This window comes from Schistocerca gregaria, chromosome X (genome assembly GCF_023897955.1).
Source record: "Schistocerca gregaria isolate iqSchGreg1 chromosome X, iqSchGreg1.2, whole genome shotgun sequence".
NCBI lineage: Eukaryota > Metazoa > Arthropoda > Insecta > Orthoptera > Acrididae > Schistocerca > Schistocerca gregaria.
Window position 1 is genome coordinate 681,083,695 of NC_064931.1, and position 19,672 is coordinate 681,103,366.

The window sequence follows — 19,672 nt, forward strand, 5'->3', positions numbered from 1 at the left end:
TTTGGACCTTATTTCAAGAAAGAAAAAGAATTTAAAAATAAAATATAGTCAGTACAACTTTCACTTATTTTCTTACAGAACATGAATAATTTTTTTTTTTTTAATGTGGCTTATCATTTTCAAAAAATGTAGTGTCCTGAATGTTTCACGAAGAGTGCTACCTGGCAGAAAGTGAATAGTGCCATATTGTGTTCCCCTGTATTAACGTTAATTTGGTCTCTGCTATTTTCTAGGGGAGGGGGTGGATTGTTCTAATAATATTTTCATGCTTCAAGTTCAGTGACTTGCAATGTATAAGTTTGAAAACATAACTAAGCTTTCAGACAATGTCCTTCATAGCTAACCACAGAATATACTGGCATAGCTATAACTACATGGTTGTGGCTGATTATATTGTATTGATACTGCACCTCATGTGTCAGATGGGATGAGAGAGAGGGGTAGAGGGAAGGCTCACACACATCTGCATCATGCATAAGATGTGACTGTGTAGTCTCGTGTATGTTCTGATGAATTCTTCTTGAGAAGTCAGCTGAGTAATATCCTCACAGATAATAATCAACTTGATTTTTGTCAGTGCAGTTCACTGAGCTATCCTGCATTCACATGTAGTGTAGGTTCTGTCTGTTAGAAATAATTTGCAGTAAGTTTTAACAAAGGATAAATATTTGTAAAGTATCTTCAGTTTCAGAAAAACAATTTTTTGAACTCCACATTATCTGTAAAAGGTTATTCAGTAAACATGTGTAACATTTTTACTTATACAATTACATGCTTCATTACTCTGAGATTCATTCTAATTATTTTTAAATAAATTAAGGTTTTTGCTATTTATTACTTAATTTGTCTGTTTTATTACTTTCAGTTTGCAAGTCTTGCATTGTCCGTTACCTAGAAGCAAATAAATATTGCCCAATATGTGATGTTCAGGTTCATAAAACACGACCTCTTCAAAATATTCGCTCAGATGCAACTTTACAGCATTTGGTTTACAAATTGGTGCCCGGATTATATCAGAGTAAGTAAATCACCATAGTAAGAGGGAAATTGTTACAGCCTTTTCTGTTTAATTGTCTCAATTAATGTTAAAAATTATGAACTCCTAAGTTGAGAGAAGCCTCTTATATACCATCAGAGTATTGCTAAAGTAGATAAGTAAACAGTAAGGTCAGTAGTGAATATGTTACATACAGGGTGACTGTTATTGAACTACATGAAATAAAATCATCATAACTTCTGAACGGTTTGCATTAGGACATTCAAACACATGGTTGGCCACGGAGCATGATGGGAATTAGCTACGGTTGGTTTAGCGGTGAAGCCCACTTTCATTTGGATGGATTTGTCAGTAAGCAAAATTGGTGCATTTGGGGATGGAGAAAACACATTTTGCAATCTAGAAGTCTCTTCACCTTCAATGGGTGACTGTCTGGTGTGGAATGTCCAGTCACGGAGTAATTGGTGCAATATTCCTGGATAGCATGGTGATTACTGAACAGTACATGAAAGTTTTGGAAGATGATTTCACCTCCATTAACCAAAGTGACCCTGATTTCGACAAGTTGTGGTTCATGCAAGATGGAGCTTGACCCCATCGAAGCAGGAGAGTATTTGATGTCCTGAAGGAGCACTTTTGGACCGAATTCTGGCTCTGCGGTACCCAGAGGCCACTGGAACGGGTCTTGATTGGCAGCCATATTCTCCAGATTTGAACTTACGTGACTCCTTTTTGTGGGGCTACATTAAATACAAGGCTACAGCAATAACCCCAGAACCACTGCTGAGCTGAAAACAGGCATTCAGGAGGTCATCGACAGCATTGATGTTCCGACACTTCAGCGGGTCATGCAGAATTTCGCTATTCGTCTGCACCACATCATCACCAATGATGGCAGGCATATCAAACATGTCATAACCTAAATCCGAATATTCGTAGTGATGTGTTCATGTTGAATGAAGTGTATGCACGCTGTAGTTTGTAATTAATTTGTTTTTTTTTTTTCATATAGTTCAATAACTGTCACCCTTTAGTTGTTGCATTGAATTTTAATCAGGCAGGCTGCAGTATCCTTTGAATTACAGTCCTGTGCTCAAAAAACTAAAATAATGTTATTTTTCTAGCTTTATAATAGTTACTCTTTATAATGTGAAGTGATAAAACTTCCAGATGAATAATGGGATATAGTTGTAATTTTACATTTCATTCAGCTCTATGAAAGAGGAGAATTCTTCAGTGTATAAGTATGGAACTGGCATCAATGTGCTCTGGAAGAGCTGCACTATGTTTTCATTGTAGTTTTATTCATAGCAACAAATTATTAAGACAGTGTATGGATAGTTTACGAAAATGCATTTTGTAACAACATTACTTGATGTTTGATATTAGGAGTGATTTAAAATGGAATGATCATATAAAGTTGATCGTTGGTAAAGCAGATGCCAGACTGAGATTCATTGGAAGAATCCTAAGGAAATGCAATCCGACAACAAAGGAAGTAGGTTACAGTACGCTTGTTCGCCCAATGCTTGAATACTGCTCAGCAGTGTGGGATCCGCACCAGGTAGGGTTGATAGAAGAGATAGAGAAGATCCAACGGAGAGCAGCGTGCTTCGTTACAGGATCATTTAGTAATTGCGAAAGCGTTACGGAGATGATAGATAAACTCCAGTGGAAGACTCTGCAGGAGAGACGCTCAGTAGCTTGGTACGGGCTTTTGTTAAAGTTTCGAGAACATACCTTCACCGAAGAATCAAGCAGTATATTGCTCCCTCCTACGTATATCTCGCGAAGAGACCATGAGGATAAAGTCAGAGAGATTAGAGCCCACACAGAAGCATACCGACAATCCTTCTTTCCACGTACAATACGAGACTGGAATAGAAGGGAGAACCGATAGAGGTACTCAGGGTACCCTCCGCCACACACCGTCAGGTGGCTTGCGGAGTATGGATGTAGATGTAGATGTAGATATAAGGTAATTTTTTCGTTATTGAAGTCAGGTAGTCCTCCCTAAATACATTATGCAAATGAAATCTTAAAATACATTTTCGTCTACTCCAAATTAACTCTGTCTGAGTTTTCTGACATGAGATAAATTCAGTTAAATATGACACACAATGGTCTGCTGACATGTCAAGTACTAAGTGATCACCATTATGGGTTAATTATGAAAAACAGAACATTAGGTTTATAATTAAACCTGTTATTAAGTCTTCTGATCTGCCTCCTTATTTCTAACATAACAAAAATAGGACTGTTTGTTTATCGTTGTGAAGAAAGAAATCTTAAATACGCCAACTGGTATTGGGAGTTAGAACAAAAGCAATACAAAAAACAGTACATCACTAGTGCAACAATTATATTGTAAACAGTAGTGTATGATGTAGACTGAATTCCTGAGATGAACTTCAGTTGTAGTTAATTGCTGATAAGGCCTTCGTACTAAAATGTTGAAACTTTTTTTTTAAAAAAGTAATTTTATTATGATTCTACTTACCATTATGAAGTGTGCACTCCAGACATGAAGCTGAATAAGCTTCTGTTTCATTTCTGTCATGATAACTAAACAATGTACTGACATCACTCAACGTCTACATCTACATATATATGCTGCGAGCCACCATATGGTAGATGGTGGAGGGTACCTTGTACTATTACTAATGATTTCTTCTCCTCTTCCTCTCCAAATAGTGAGGGAAAACTGACTGTCTATTTGCCCTTGTATGAGTATAATTTCTCTTATCTTCATGGTATTAGTGAGAAATGTATGCTGATGGCAGTAGAATTGTTCTGCAGACAGCTTTAAATGCTGGTTCTCTGAATTTTCTCAGAAGTGTTCTTCGAAACAAGTGTCACTTTCCCTCCAGGGACTCCCATGTGATTTCCCAAAGCATCTCTGTAATACTTTTATGTTGTTAGAACCTACTGGTAACAAACATAGCATCTCATCTCTGAATGGATTCCATGTCATCCTATAAACCTGACCTAGTGGTAATCCCAAACACATGAGCAGTTCTCAAGAATGATTTACCTATGTCACATATGTGGCCTCTTTTACAGGTGAATCACACTTTCCTAAAATTCTCCCAATAACCATTTGCTTTTCCTACTACAACAATCCTTACATGCACATTCCATTTCATATCACTTCGCAGTGATACACCTAGATATTTAATCAGTGTGACTTTTTCAAGCAGCACACTGTAGTATTCAGACATTACAGGATTGTTTTTCCTGCTCATGAGCATAAACTTCCATTTTTCTACATTTAGAACTAGCGATCATTCATCACACCTTCATTAACAATCTGCAGTTGGGTACGGTATGAAATGCTTTTTGAAAATCTAGGAATGTGGAATCTGCCTGTTTCCCTTCATCCATAATATGCAGGATTTCATGTGAGAAAAGGGCAAGTTGAGTATCACACAAGTAGTGCTTTCAAAAACTGTGCTGATTTGTGGACAGAAACTTTTCTGTCTTAAAGAAAATTATTATATTCGATCTGATAATATGTGCAAGAACTCTGCAGCAAACTGATGTTACAGATAGTGGTCTGTGATTTTGAGGGCTTGTTCTTTTATCTGCTTTATATAGAGGAGTCAATTTGCTTTTTTCCAGATGCTTGAGACTCTGTGCTATGCGAGAGATTTGCAATAAATGTGAACTAAGTGAGGGGACATTGTCGGAGAATACTCTTTGTGAAACTGAATTGGGATGCCATTCGGACTTGACAATTTATTTGTTTTCAACTCCTTCAGTTGGGTCTCTAAGCTAGGGATACTTATTACTATGTTCTCCATAGAGGAGTCTGTGTGATGGGATGGTCAAGCAACAATATGTTTGTACGATTTTCCTGTGGGAAAAATTTCTTAAATGCGAAACTTAAAACTTTGGCTTTCCTTTTGATGTCTCCTACTGCCTCACGAGAGTGGTCAACGAGTCTTTCACTCACTTAGCAATGGTATGTAAGACAGAATTTTCTTGGGTTCTTGGCATGCTCTTTTGCCAAGGTATGATGGTGGAAGTGGTTGTATGCTTTCCACATTGATCTTTTTACTGATGCGCAAACCTAGTTTTGCCTGTTATTTGCATGTTCCCTTGTGAACTAACAGTGCAACAGCCTTTGCATCCTCAGCATTTTAAGAATATCGTTATTAAACCACAGTGGGTCTCTTTCATCCTTAATCCACTTAATAGGCACATATGTGTGCAGATCACTATTTACAGTCTTTTTAAACTTTGCCCATAACTCATCATGCCCATTATAATGGAACGAAATGATTGCAGTTCATTGTCTAACTGGGATGCTATCAGCTGTTTACTTCTCTTTCCAGCAAAAATACTCTTAGCCATTTTGACTGATTTATGAAATTTAGTAACCATTGTCACAAAGATACCATGATCACTAATCCCTGTCTCTATACTGACAGCATCAGTATGGTCAGGTCTATTAGTAGCTACAAGGTCTAGTGTATATTTCCATTGTGTGTGGGCTGTCGAACATGTTCAAAAGTACTTCTCAAGATTGTCTGTCTGTACCCCCTGCAATGAATCTATAGGTGTCCCAGCCTATACTTGGTAGGCTAAAGTCACCTCCAGCTGATATTGCATAATCTGGACATATCCACACTACTGACCATAGACTTTCCTTGAATGACTCTAAAATTGTTACTGCAGAATCTGACGATAGCCTGTAAAAGAAGTCCAACAATTAACTGGATTTCTCATAAGCCTGTTATAGTAGAATCTGATGGCCAGTAAAAACATCCAACAATTAAATTGACTTCACATATGCCTGTTATACACATCCAGATAACTTCACTGTCACACTCAAATTCAGCGTCAATAGAGAGAATATTTTTCTCAATACTCCTCGTCCAATGGCATCTAATGCGCCTTTTTAATATACACACATCAAAAAAGTTTTGCATCATATTGGTTCCGAGAGTTCTGGAACCTGTACAGAAAACTGGAATAGATATCATCATCATTTCCGCCCTTTTTATTGCCCATGAAAACCACACATCGAATGCTGTACCGCCATACAGCGAGACCTTCAGAGGTGGTGATCCACATTTTGTACACACTGGTACCTCTAATACCCAGTAGCACGTCCTCTTGCATTGATGCATGCCTGTATTCGTTGTGGCATACTATACACAAGTTCATCAAGGCACTGCTGATACAGATTGTCTCACTCCTCAATGCTGATTCAGTGTAGATCCCTCAGAGTGGTTGGTAGGTCATGTCGTCCATAAACAGCCCTTTGCAATGTATCCCAGGCATGTTCGATAGGATCCGTGTCTGGAAAACGTGCTGGCCACTCTAGTCGAGTGATGTCGTTATCCTGAAGGAAGTCATTCACAAGATGTGCACAATGGGGGTGCAAATTTTCATCCACGAAGACGAATGCCTCGCCAATGTGCTGCCAATATGGTTACAGTATCGATCAGAGGATGGCATACACGCATCGTACAGCCATTACAGCACCTTCCATGATCATCAGCGGTGTACGTCAGCCCCACATTATGCCACCCCAAAACAGCAGGGAACCTCGCTCCATCTTGCTGCACTTGCTGGACAGTGTGTCAAAGGCATTCAGGCTGACCGGGTTGCCTCCAAACACGTCTCCGATGATTGTCCGGTTGAAGGCATATGTGAGGCTCAGTGGTGAAGAGAACGTGATGCCAGTCATGAGTGGTGCATTCGGCATGTTGTTGGGCCCATTTGTATGGCGCCGCATGGTGTCGTGGTTGCAATGATGGATGTCACCATGGACGTCGGGAGTGAAGTTGCACATCATGCAGCCTATTTTGGTCAGTTTGAGTCATAACACGATGTCCTGTGGCTGCACAAAAAGCATTATTCAATGTGGTGGCGTTGCTGTCAGTGTTCCTCCAAGCCATAATCTGTAGGTAGTGGTCATTCACTGCAGTAGTAGCCTGTGGGCGGCCTGAGCGAGGCATGTCATCAACAGTTTCTGTCTCTTTGTATCTCCTCCATGTCCGAATATCATCACTTCGATTCACTCTGATACACTTGGACACTTCCCTTGTTGAGAGCCCTTCCTGGCACAAATTAACCATGCAGACATGAACGAACTGCGGTATTGACTGTCTAGGCATGGTTGAACTACAGACAGCACGAGCCGTGTACCTTCTTCCTGGTGGAATGACTGGAATTGATTGGCTGTCGGACCCCTTCCATCTAATAGGCGCTGCTCATGCATGGTTGTTCACATCTTTGGGCGGGTTTAGTGACATCTCTGGGGCTGTGTCTGTGATACAATACCCACAGTCAATGTCTATCTTCAGGAGTTCTGGGAACCAGGGTGATGCAAAAAAATTTTTTTCATGTGTGTATGTTCCATGACTCGCTAAATATCTCAGCTTTCTATCATGGGCTTCAGGCAATTCTCAGTCCTGAGAATTATTGGAACATGCGAAATTTCCTGAAGGGCAGTAAAGTTAGGGACATTGTTGTGAATGATGTTGTTGTTGTGGTCTTCAGTCCTGTGACTGGTTTGATGCAGCTCTCCATGCTACTCTATCGTGTGCAAGCTTCTTCATCTCCCAGTACCCACTGCAACCTACATCTTTCTGAATCTGCTTAGTGTATTCATCTCTTGGTCTCCCTCTACGATTTTTACCCTCCACACTGCCCTCCAATACTAAACTGGGCATACCTTGATGCCTCAGAACATGTCCTTCCAACTGATCCCTTCTTCTAGTCAAGTTGTACTACTAACTCCTCTTCTCCCCAATTCTATTCAATACCTCCCATTAGTTATGTGATCTACCCATCTAATCTTCAGCATTCTTCTGTAGCACCACATTTCGAAAGCTTCTATTCTCTTCTTGTCCAAACTATTTATCGTCCATGTTTCACTTCCATACATGGCTACACTCCACAAAAATACTTTCAGAAAAGACTTCCTGACACTTAAATCTATACTTGATGTTAATAAATTTCTCTTATTCAGAAACACTTTCCTTGCCATAGCCAGTCTACATTTTACATCCTCTCTACTTCGACCATCATCAATTATTTTGCTCTCCAAATAGCAAAACTCCTTTACTACTTTATGTGCCTCATTTCCTAATCCAATTCCCTCAGCATCACCTGACTTAATTCGACTACATTCCTTTATCCTCATTTTGCTTTTGTTGATGTTCAGCTTATATCCTCCTTTCATGACACTGTCCATTCCGTTCAGCTGCTCTTGCAGGTCCTTTGATGTCTCTGACAGAATTACAATGTCATTGTTGAACCTCAAAGTTTTATTTCTTCTCCATGGATTTTAATGTTTACTCCGAACTTTTCTTTTGTTCCTTTTACTGCTTGCTCAATACACAGATTGAATAACATCGAGGAGAGGCTACAAAACTGTCTCACTCCCTTCCCAACCACTGCTTCCCTTTCATGTCCCTCAACTCTTGTAACTGCCATCTGCTTTCTGTACAAATTGTAAATAACCTTTCGCTCCTTGTATTTTACCCCTGCCAGCTTCAGAATTTGAAAGAGAGTATTCCAGTCAACATTGTCAAAAGCTTTCTCTAGATCTACAAATACTAGAAATTTAGGTTTGTCTTTCCTTAATCTATCTTCTAGGATAAGTCGTAGGGTCAGTATTGCCTCACATGTTCCAATATTTCTACGGAATCCAAACTGATCTTCCCTGAGGTCGGCTTCGACCAGTTTTTCCATTTGTCTGTAAAGAATTCGCATTAGTATTTTGGAGCTGTGACTTATTAAACTGATAGTTCAGTAATTTTCACATCTGTCAACACCTGCTTTCTTTTGGATTGGAATTATTATATTCTTCTTGAAGGCTGCAGGTGTTTCGCCTGTCTCGTATATCTTGCTCACCAGATGGTAGAGTTTTGTCAGGACTGGCTCTCCCAAGGCTGTCAGTAATTCTAATGGAATGTTCTCTACTCCCGGGGCCTTGTTTGGCTCAGGTATTTCAGTTCTCTGTCAGACTCTTCACGCAGTATCATATCTCCCATTTCATCTTCATCCACATCCTCTTCCGTTTCCATAATATTGTCCTCAAGTACATCACCCTTGTATAGACCGTCTGTATACTCCTTCCACGTTTCTGCTTTCCCTTCTTTGCTTAGAACTTGTTTTCCATCTGAGCTTTTGTTATTCATACAAGTGGTTCTCTTTTCTCCAAAGGTCTCTTTAATTTTCCTATAGGCAGTATCTATCTTACCCCTTGTGAGATAAGCCTCTACATCCTTACATTTGTCCTCTAGCCATCCGTGCTTAGCCATTTTGCAGTTCCTGTCAATCTCATTTTTGAGACGTTTGTATTCCTGTTTGCCTGCTACATTTATTGCATTTTTAAATTTTCTCTTTTCATCAGTTAAATTCAATATTTCTTCTGTTACCCAAGGATTTCTGCTAGCCCTCGTCTTTTTACCTACTTGATCCTCTGCTGCCTTCACTACTTCATCCTTCAAAGCTACCCATTCTTCTTCTACTGTATTTCTTTCCCCCATTCCTGTCAATTGTTCCCTTATGCTCTCCTCGAAACTCTGTACAACCTCTGGTTCTTTCAGTTTATCCAGGTCCCATCTCCTTAAATTCCCACCTTTTTGCAGTTTCTTCAGTTTTAGTGTACAGTTCATAACCAATAGATTGTGGTCAGAGTCCACATCTGCCCCTGGAAATGTCTTACAATTTAAAACCTGGCTCCTAAATCACTGTCTTACCATTATATAATCTATCTGATACCTTCTAGTATCTCCAGGATTCTTCCATGTATACAACCTTCTTTATTATTCTTGAACCAAGTGTTAGCTATGATTAAGTTATGCTCTGTGCAAAATTCTACCAGGCGGCTTCCTCTAACATTTCTTCCCCCAGTCCATATTCACCTACTACGTTTCCTTCTCTCCCTTTTCCTACTATCGAATTCCAGTCACCCATGACTATTAAATTATCCTCACCCTTCACCATCTGGAGAATTTCTTTTATCTCATCATATATTTAATCAATTTCTTTATCATCTGTAGAGATAGGTGGCATATAAACTTGTACCATTGTAGTAGGCATGGGCCTCGTGTCTATTTTGGCCACAAGAATGCGTTAACTATGCTGTTTGTAGTAGCTTACCCAGATTCCTAGTTTTTAAATTCATTATTAAACTTACTCCTGCATTGCCCATTTTTGATTTTGTATTTATAACCCTGTATTCACCTACCAAAAGTCTTGTTCCTCCTGCCACCAAACTTCACTAATTCCCACTATATGTAACTTTAACCTATCCATTTCCCTTTTTAAATTTTCTAACCTACCTGCCCGATTAAGGGATCTGACATTCCACACTCCGATCCGTAGAACGCCAGTTTTCTTTTTCCTGATGACGATGTCCTCTTGAGTATTCCCAGCCCGGAGATTTGAATGGGGGACTATTTTACCTCCGAAATATTTTACCCAAGAGGACGCCATCATCATTTAACTATACAGTAAAGCTGCATGCCCTTGGGAAAAATTACGGCTGTAGTTTCCCCTTGCTTTCAGCCGTTCACAGTACCACAACAGCAAGGCCGATTTGGTTAGTGTTACAAGGCCAGATCAGTCAATCATCCAGACTGTTGCCCCTGCAACTACTGGAAAGGCTGCTGCCCCTCTTCAGGAACCACACGTTTGTTTGGCCTCTCAACAGATACCCCTCTGTTGTGGTTGCACCTATGGTACGGCTATCTGTATCGCTGAAGCACGCAAGCCTCCCCACCAACAGCAAGGTCCATGGTTCATGGGGGGGGGGGGGTTGATGTCAATACTTAGACAATTTACTAATAAAATTTTGACAGTCTGACTTCACTATTGGTGCGGTGAGTGTTTATCAGAGTACCATATACACTCAACAAGTACTCCGCTACCCGAGTAGCTGCTTCATTTGTGCGGTGCACCCCTGATGTATCAGGGGGGAGTCCTACAGTTCTCCACCTGATAACTCAGGTCCAGAAATCTGCAGCCAAAGCCATTACATAGTTGATGAGGCCTTTGGATGAGACCCTCCACTTGGCTCCAAACCCAAGGAACCTGGTTAACTGTTGGAGAAATGCTGTACACTGCAAGCTCTGCATGCAGCCCACACATTAGGCTTTCACCACTTGTGCAAGCCATCTGTATGAAATGAGGGTGACTTCAGGCCCTAGGCGACAGGTGTCGTTCGTGCCGATTTGAGCCCCAACTTGCGGACGACTTCACCCTGTATGCTTGATATCCACAGGCAAGGCCGCCTCCACATCTCGGATGAGGCCCCCCCCCCCTTTCCCAAGCAGATGTACAGAGTGCTCATTGGCTTTCTTACCATATCTAAATGCTATTTCCCTAAGAGGCTCCATAACTCAACTAACGTTGGAGCTCCCAGTAACTAGCAATCCCCACCCCCTCTTCCCCACTCATGCGTGCTTTCTTGATCCTGCTGAAGGAGTGGCTATCTGTCCACCCGCAAGGTGAATGGGCAAGGCCAGCTGACCAGCCTCCATAGTGGCCTTCTTCCTTGAGTGGCACAAATATGTCACTGCATGCCACTGTGGGCGGACCCCCACAGCATTGGGTGCACTGGAAGATGCCTCGGCAGCACAGCGGGTGGGCAAAAGGAGCAACACCTGAGGTGTCCCATGCAACATGCCAGATTCTCTGCCTCTGCTACAACCTGAAGGTGGTTAATGATAACCAGAAGTGCCTTTAGTTGTTTGCAGGTTGCACTGAGCTTGCCCTATGCCTGCACACAGTATTACGCAGCCTACCTCTCACAGCACAACTAATTTAAGATGTAAACTGTAGAAGCACACAGAGATACCTAATTATGTTAATTGCTACCAAGCTGACGCGTTGCCAATGGAAGCTCACACTTTAATGAGCTGTGTAGCTGGCTGTTCAGAAGAAATGACAGTTGTGCTACAAACTGCCTGACTCAACACTTTACAGTTACAGAAATGTGGGATTAACCTCATAAAAAGGAAAAAACCCATGGAATTTAAGAAATGTACCAGTAAACTGCTACTACTACTTAGCTGTAATACTTTGCTAGGACAGATGCTTGAAGTATCAGTGTCACTGTCACTGTTGTTATTTACTGAAATAATCATCTTCTCAACTGAATTTTCTGAAACAGCTTCATTTTGTCATTCTCTTTCCATGGTAATCTGTATATGTTTGATAGCTTTCTTGTATTGCCCTCAGGTGACCTTCGTAACAGTTTCTTTTGTGAGAGCTGCAACTACTGAAAAAGTAAATTTATTATTGTTTCATGAAATTTTGGGCAAACTGCTGGATGTCTACAACTTGCTGCCACAATATTTCGGCACATAGTGTTCTGACAGTTTGCCATAAGTTTGTATCGTGGAACAATCAGTACATAGAAAAAGTTTTAAAATTCACAAATTTATGGTTATTCCTGGCAATGTAACCTTTAATTTGATTCTTTATTAACTTTGTGTTAAAATGCCAGCAGTAAGGTGGTAGTGTAATTGTATGCTTGCATTGTTTTGCCAGCTCGTCAATTTTGTGTATTAAGAGTAGTGAATACTAGGCCCTTAAGCTCCACCTCTGTAACTTTATCACCTACATCAACATAATATTGAAGCCAATTCCTCCTCTCAGTTTGCCATGGTATTTGCCTTGTCAATAACAACTGAATGGTAAGGAGGGTAGGAGCATCCTGTCTTCTTGCAATTAAAAAATGGGCTACATTTTGGGAGAAACTCTTACAAGGTGTCTGCATGAAGGAGAATAAGTTGGCCCCCCTTGCCAGAAGACATTTCCATTGTTTCTTTAGTTGTGTTGTCTTCCCAGCCCTGCTTGAGAACATGACCAGAATTGACCCACATTTCATCAAGTCACACCACTTTGATATTTATGCCAAGGATCTGCCTTAAAAATAGGCGTTGATGTGTAGCTAATCCTCTCTCCATCAACAGCAAATGACCACAGAAATGTCCATTGGGAAATCCTAGGTTGTGAAAAACTGTGAATAACAATATGTGACTGCATTGGAAAAGAGCTAACTCCTTAAGTGCGGGCAGTAACTTGCCGAGTGCTGGATGTTCCTTTATACAATAATAATTATAAACCTGACGGTGATTCGCTCCCTCAGCAAATGAATTTATGTTGATTATCTGTTTACCTCTACAACATTTTTTCCATGGAGTTTCAAGCTTCGATGTTTTACCAGCTTCCTGTTCTTTCTCAAACATTTCCTTGCCAATATTCACAACAGTGTTTTTGTTTATATTCAAAGCTTAGCAGTTATATTGATTACCTTGTTAAAGGTGCACAGTGAGCAACCATAAAGTTTTTCAATCTCAAAGTAGGCTTATAATGAGCAAACTATTTCTCTTGATTGACCTTGTACAGCAATTACCTGGCCAAGAGAACAACATGGAACATTTAACTCATAACTTTCGACTAACGTTCTTCCAACATTGTTCAGTAGCACATAAAAAATAACGGTAACAAGTCAGATAACAATTCCTGCAACAAGTAAAATGGAAACAAACAAAATCATGTGGTACAATGATCATACAGGACGTCAGGCTGCCAGAAACTTGAGCACAGTGCTAACAGAAAGTGTTGTGTTGGTGGGGATTAAGGTTAAGTAACTTTGTGTGCTTTCTGTGGCTACAAGTCTGGGCTTCTGCCACACTACTTACGTGGTAGCTGTCAGTCCTAAGTAATTTTGAACAGTGAATATTTTACATACAGAAATAGTGAATTGTAATTGGTCAGACTTAAGTTTACTTTGAATTACAGTTATTTGCTTCAGATAACTGGAATAATGTTTTTATCTATCTTTACATTAATCACTTTTTTTATAATGTGAGGTCATAAAACTTCCACATGCTGGGAGTGTAATAAACAAGAATACAATCATTTCATTTGCATTGAATGAACTATGAATGTTTTTCATCTGAAGGGCAAGCTACTTCATCAAACTTTTTCCATACATCACTTTTCGTGAAATGGAGCCCACTTGGAGTTGTATACACTGCTCGTTTAATATTCATCTTACAACATCCACAGATTCACAAAATACAGCTTGGTTAGAGGCTCTCTGATCCTCACAATTGGTCATTTTTCCCTGTCAGTGCTATTTTACAACAAGGAGATCCGTTACGGGACTTCTGTACTAAGTCACAACTTGCCTTACACCGATGCATGCTTCAGTGAGAGAGAACAAGTTGGTGAGTAGGAAGTGATCACAGTGGCACTGTTTCAGGCTCTTTATACTTGCAAACTATGGTGGAAATGAATGAAGCCAAGATAATCAGTATGCCACAATTTAACTGATTGCATTTTATATACAATATAAAATAACAACTCTATTATGAAAAGGCAGGCTGCTACTCACCGTATAGAGGAGACTTTGAATTGCAAACAGGCACAACAAAAAGACTGCTATACATTTAAGGTTTGGGCCAAAAGTTCCTTCTTCTGAGGCAGAAAACACACACACACACACACACACACACACACACACACACACTCTTTTGACCACTGTCTCAGACCAGTCCAGCTGCAGTAGTCTGAGACATTGGTCATGTGTGTGTGAGTTGTGCTTGTGTCAATGTATGTACACAAATCCACCCACTGATCTGCATCCCGTGATTATGGTCTTTTTATTTGTTTTTCTCTTTGCTCCGACTTTGTTCTAGCTTCAATTTTAGTTCAGTTCCACCCTACTCGCACAAGTTTCACCTGTTTCCTCCACACTTCATCAATTCTATCCTTTTTGAGAGTTTTCCCAGTAAGTCTGGGCACGGCAGCCTTAGACGTGTGTGTGTGTGTGTGTGTGTGTGTGTGTGTGTGTGTGTGTGTGTGTGTGTGTAACAATGCTGCTGTATTAGTGTGGGAAAAGATTATTCTCTGCCTTTTCTGATGGGTGTTGGTATTATAACAGTTATCGTATCATCTGTTCACCGTTAATTTTACGGTTTGGCTTGCGTTACTCATGTCGTGCTTTAATAATAATAATAATAATAATAATAACAAATGCAAAACTCTGGTACTAAAACTCTCATTAGATCAGAATGCTTTTATGCTTCAGAATGCCTTTTGTTCAATACAGCCAAACAATTAAGCGAAATAGGAAAGAAAAAGTCAGGAAAACCTTGAGACCAAAATATGATGATGGAAAATTGAAATTAAGAAGTAGTAAAGAAGTTCTTGAAGGAATAGAACAAATATTAGACACAATGAAGAAGAGAAGAGCTGTATACTGTGGACATCTAAAAAGGCTAGATGAAAAAAGAATAACAAAAAGGTTTTGTAACTTTTTTGAAAGAAACTTGAAAACATGTATGATGTGGGTCAAAGAAGTTAAAGTAAACCTGTGTAGATTGGGAATAATGGAGGAAGAAATAAGAGAAAAGTTCAGAGTAAAAGTAAAAAGTTTCAAGGGCTTCCAGGAGAAAACAAAGAAAAGACCGACATAATATGGACAGAAGAAAGAAGAGAAAAACATACGAAAAGAATGAAAAACTGCCGTGAAAGAAGAATGGAGAAAAGAAAGAAGACATAAGTTATTTTATGTGATCCTCAGTAGGCCATACAAAATAATAATAATAATAATAATAATAATAACAATAATAACAATAACAACAACCACCACACTGGCTGCTGTGAATCAAATAAATTGTGAGATTTCTCTTGACAAAACAAGCATGTATGTTTCATTTCACTGATGTCACTGTATTAAGGTGAGGGGAGGGGCACAGGCAGGGTCAGTGGAAGACATTTGTGTGCTTGTTTCCTAAGGGGAGACATCCATACCACAAAATCTATGTTCAACTCGTATAGTGCCTTTGAGAACTGGAAAGGCTTTGTCCCGAACATGTTGTTAATGGCAGATGTGATATGAGAACATTGGAGTGTGAGGATGCTAGACTCGAGATAGTTTGCCATGCAGCTTCAACCAGGATGCATACATCTACTTCTACAGGGATAATCTGCAAATCACATTTAAGTGCTTGGCAGAGGGTTCGTCGAACCACCTTCACAATTCTCCATTATTCCAATCTCATATAGCGTGCAGAAAGAATGAACACCTATATCTTTCTGTACGAGCTCTGATTTCCCTTATTTTCTCATGGTGATCATTTCTCCCTATGTAAGTCAGTGTCAACAAAATATTTTTGCATTTGGAGGAGAAAGTTGGTGGTTGTAATTTCATGAAAAGATTCCGTGGCAACGAAAAACACCTTTGTTTTAATGATGTCCATCCCAAATCCTGTATCATTTCAGTGACTCTCTCTCTCCCCTATTTCACAATAATACAAAAAGTGCTGCCCTTCTTTGAACTTTTCCAATGTACTCCGTCAATCCTATCTGGTAAGGATGCCACACCAGGCAGCATTATTCTAAAAGAGGACGAACAAGTGTAGTGTAGGCAGTCTCCTTAGTAGATATGTTACATTTTCAAGTGTCCTGCCAGTAAAATGCAGTCTTTGGTTAGCCTTCCCAACATCATCTTCTATGTGTTCCATCCAGTTTAAGTTGTTCGTAATTGTAATTCCTAGGTATTTAGTTGAATTTATGGCATTTATGTTTGACTGATTTATCATGTAACCGAAGTTTAATGGATCCCTTTTAGCACTCTCATGTGGATGACCTCACACTTTTCCCTATTTAGGGTCAGTTGCCAATTTTCACACCATACAGATATCTTTTCTAAATCGTTTTGCAGTTCGTGTTGATCTTCTGATGACTTTATTAATTTATAAACGACAGCATCATCTGCAAACAACCTAAGACGGTTGCTCAGATTGTCTTGAAAATCGTTTATAGATAAGGAACAGCAAAAGGTCTATAAAACTACCATGATGAACGCCAGAAATCACGTCTTTTTTACTCAGTGACTTTCCATCATTTATTACAAACGGTGACCTCTCTGACAGGAAATCGTGAATCCAGTCACATAACTGAAACAATATTCCATAAGCACACAATTTCACTACAAGCCCCTTGTGTGGTACAGTGTCAAAAGCTTTCCGGAAATCCAGAAATACAGAATCTATCTGAAATCCCTTGCCAATAGCACTCAACACTGCTTGCAAACAAAGAGTTAGTTGTATTTCACAAGAACGATGTTTTCTAAATCCGAGTTGACTGTGTGTCAATAGACCATTTTTTTCGAGGTAATTCATAACAATTGAACACAATATATGTTCAAAAATCCTGCTGCATATTGATGTTAATAATATGGGCCTGTAATTTAGTGGATTACCACCACCACCACCACCACCACCACCACCACCACCACCTTTCTTTAATATTGGTGTGACCTGTGCCACTTTCCAGCCTTTGTCTATGGATCTTTTGTCGAGTGAATGGTTGTATATGATTGTTAAGTATGGAGCTATTGTATCAGCATACTCTGAAAGGAACCTAATTGTTATACAGTCTGGACCAGAAGACTTGCTTTTATTAAGTGACTTAAGTTGTTTCATTACTCTGAGGATATTTACTTATATGTTACTCATGTTGGCAGCTGTTCTTGATTCTAATTCTGGAATATTTACTTTGTCTTCTGTTGTGAAGGTATTTTGGAAGGCTGTGCTTAGGAGCTCTGCTTTGGCAGCCCTGCCTGTGATAGTATCTCCATTGCTGTTGTGCAGAGAAGGCATTGATTGTGTCTTGCCACTAACATACGACCAGATGTGTCCCCCCTCCCTCCCTCTCCTCTGCCTGCCGGTCTGGGGCTTAGAATAGGCCCAAGGTATTACTGCTGGTCCTAAGATGTGACTAAATGGAGTTTCACACGTTTAGACTTTTATGTGATGGTCCCCTGTAGGGTTTTACCTCCATACTTTCAAATTTTCGTGAAGAGTGAGCCAATTGGGAAAGGGCACCTTACATGGTGCATCCTGTCCATCATGCATTGAGATCTTTAGCCCACTTTCTCGTCGTCGCATTGCAGTCCCGCCCATTCTCCATATCTTGCGCGAGGACACCTTCCTGGGTGCGTTTTCCACCGTGCACTAAACAGTGTTGCTTTCTGTGTCAACAATGACCATGGATTTCTTTGCACCTAATATCCAGCACAGTAGCCAGTCCGTTGTGGTGGGGCCGCCATGTATCCTGTTGGCTGTAGCCTCCTGACCACACAGGGATCGCTCTGCTGATGCCTGTGCCGTTAACTCCCCATGTATTTAAGGGGTAGATGCCCATCCCTCTGGGGCACCGGGACTCTCAGCAACGGCCCTCCTGCCGGTGGCCTTTGCTGCATCTGGGAGGCACCCGTGGGAAGGGCCCCTGGTCGAGATGGGTGGCATCAGGGCAGATGACACACAGTTAAGCATAGTCCATTATCTCTTGCTGGTGATGAAACACCAGCAGTCTCTAAGTGCTCAATAGCTCAATTCAACGCACAGAAGTATGACCCCAAATCATTCCCCTCCCAGGCCACACCATGGGAGGAACGTCAGGCTAAGGATGGCAGTGGACCTTATTTGCCCTGGTACCTTGTATGTTTGAGAGCTGATGGAGAATCTTTCATGATGATGAAGCCTCAGTTTTTCGTTGAGCATTTACAGGACAAGTTCGGGTAGGTGGAGGGCTTGTCTAAAATGAGATCTGGGTCAGTCTTGATCAAAACAGCATCCTCTGCCCAGTCATGGAAGTTACTCACTTGTGACAAGCTGGGGGATGTTTCTGTAACCATCACACCCCATAAGAGCTTAAATATGGTCCAGGGTATCATATTTCACAGGGACCTTCTTTTGCAGTTCGATGATGAGCTGCGCGCCAATTTAGAGCGGCGAGGTGTACATTTCGTCCGGTGTGTCCACCGGGGTCCGAGGGATAATCAGGTTGTCACCGGTGCCTTCATCTTGGCCTTTGAGGGTGATACATTGCCCGAGAAGGTCAAGGTGATTGTCTACCGCTGTGATGCTTAAAAGTGCTGGAAGTTTGGCCATATGTCTTCCTGCTATATTTCCAGCGTCACATGTCGAGATAGCGGACGCCCAATACTCCATGTGCCCCGCCTCCCATCTGTGTCAACTGCGGAGAGCACCATTCGCCTTGCTCGCCGGACTGCAGAGCGGAGAGCACCATTTGCCTTGCTCGCCGGACTGCAGAAGTATCCAGAAAGAAAGGAAAATCATGGAGTACAAGACCCAGGACCGACTGACCTACACTGAGGCTAAGAGCAAATTTTGAACACCTGTATCCTATGCGTATGACATCGTCTTACGCCGCCGCAACAACAGTTCTGGCACCATCAGCTCCGCCAACCCAAGTCATCTCTCAGAGACGGAAGACTACACCTGCCCCCTTGATGGTGGGGGGCGTTTCCCTCCCTGTTGCTCCCGCACCACCTGCTTTGAGAGCAACGCCCGTCACCCCCAACCATTAGGGATGTCCATCACCACTTCTAAGCCGGAGAAGTGTAAGTCTTCTTCAGCTCCTCTCACTAGAAAGTGGTCCTTTGGGTCACTCCCTTCCCAGGTTTCTGCTAGTGGGAAAGACGACGCCTGCCAGTGGCTGAAGAGCCCAAAAGCAGCTGGTCATAAGGTTTCACACTCATCCTCCGTCCCGGAGACTGAACCAAAGAAGTCCTCTCAGCCAGGGAAACCCAAGGAGCAGCGAGAGAAATCCAAAAAGAAAACACCTAAGACAAAGGAAATTGCGGTGGCACCCACACCACTG

General features: G+C 41.0%; 1 protein-coding gene across 2 annotated transcripts in view; it reads left to right on the forward strand.

Annotated features, from left to right (window-relative positions):
- Window positions 1-19,672, forward strand: part of LOC126297827 (uncharacterized) — a 70,276-nt gene that overhangs the window by 13,131 nt on the left and 37,473 nt on the right. For both annotated transcript variants that reach the window (XM_049989071.1, XM_049989070.1), the window contains exon 3: window positions 866-1,018. In XM_049989071.1, coding sequence (XP_049845028.1) covers window positions 866-1,018 — 153 coding nt within the window. The remainder of the gene's footprint in view (window positions 1-865; window positions 1,019-19,672) is intronic.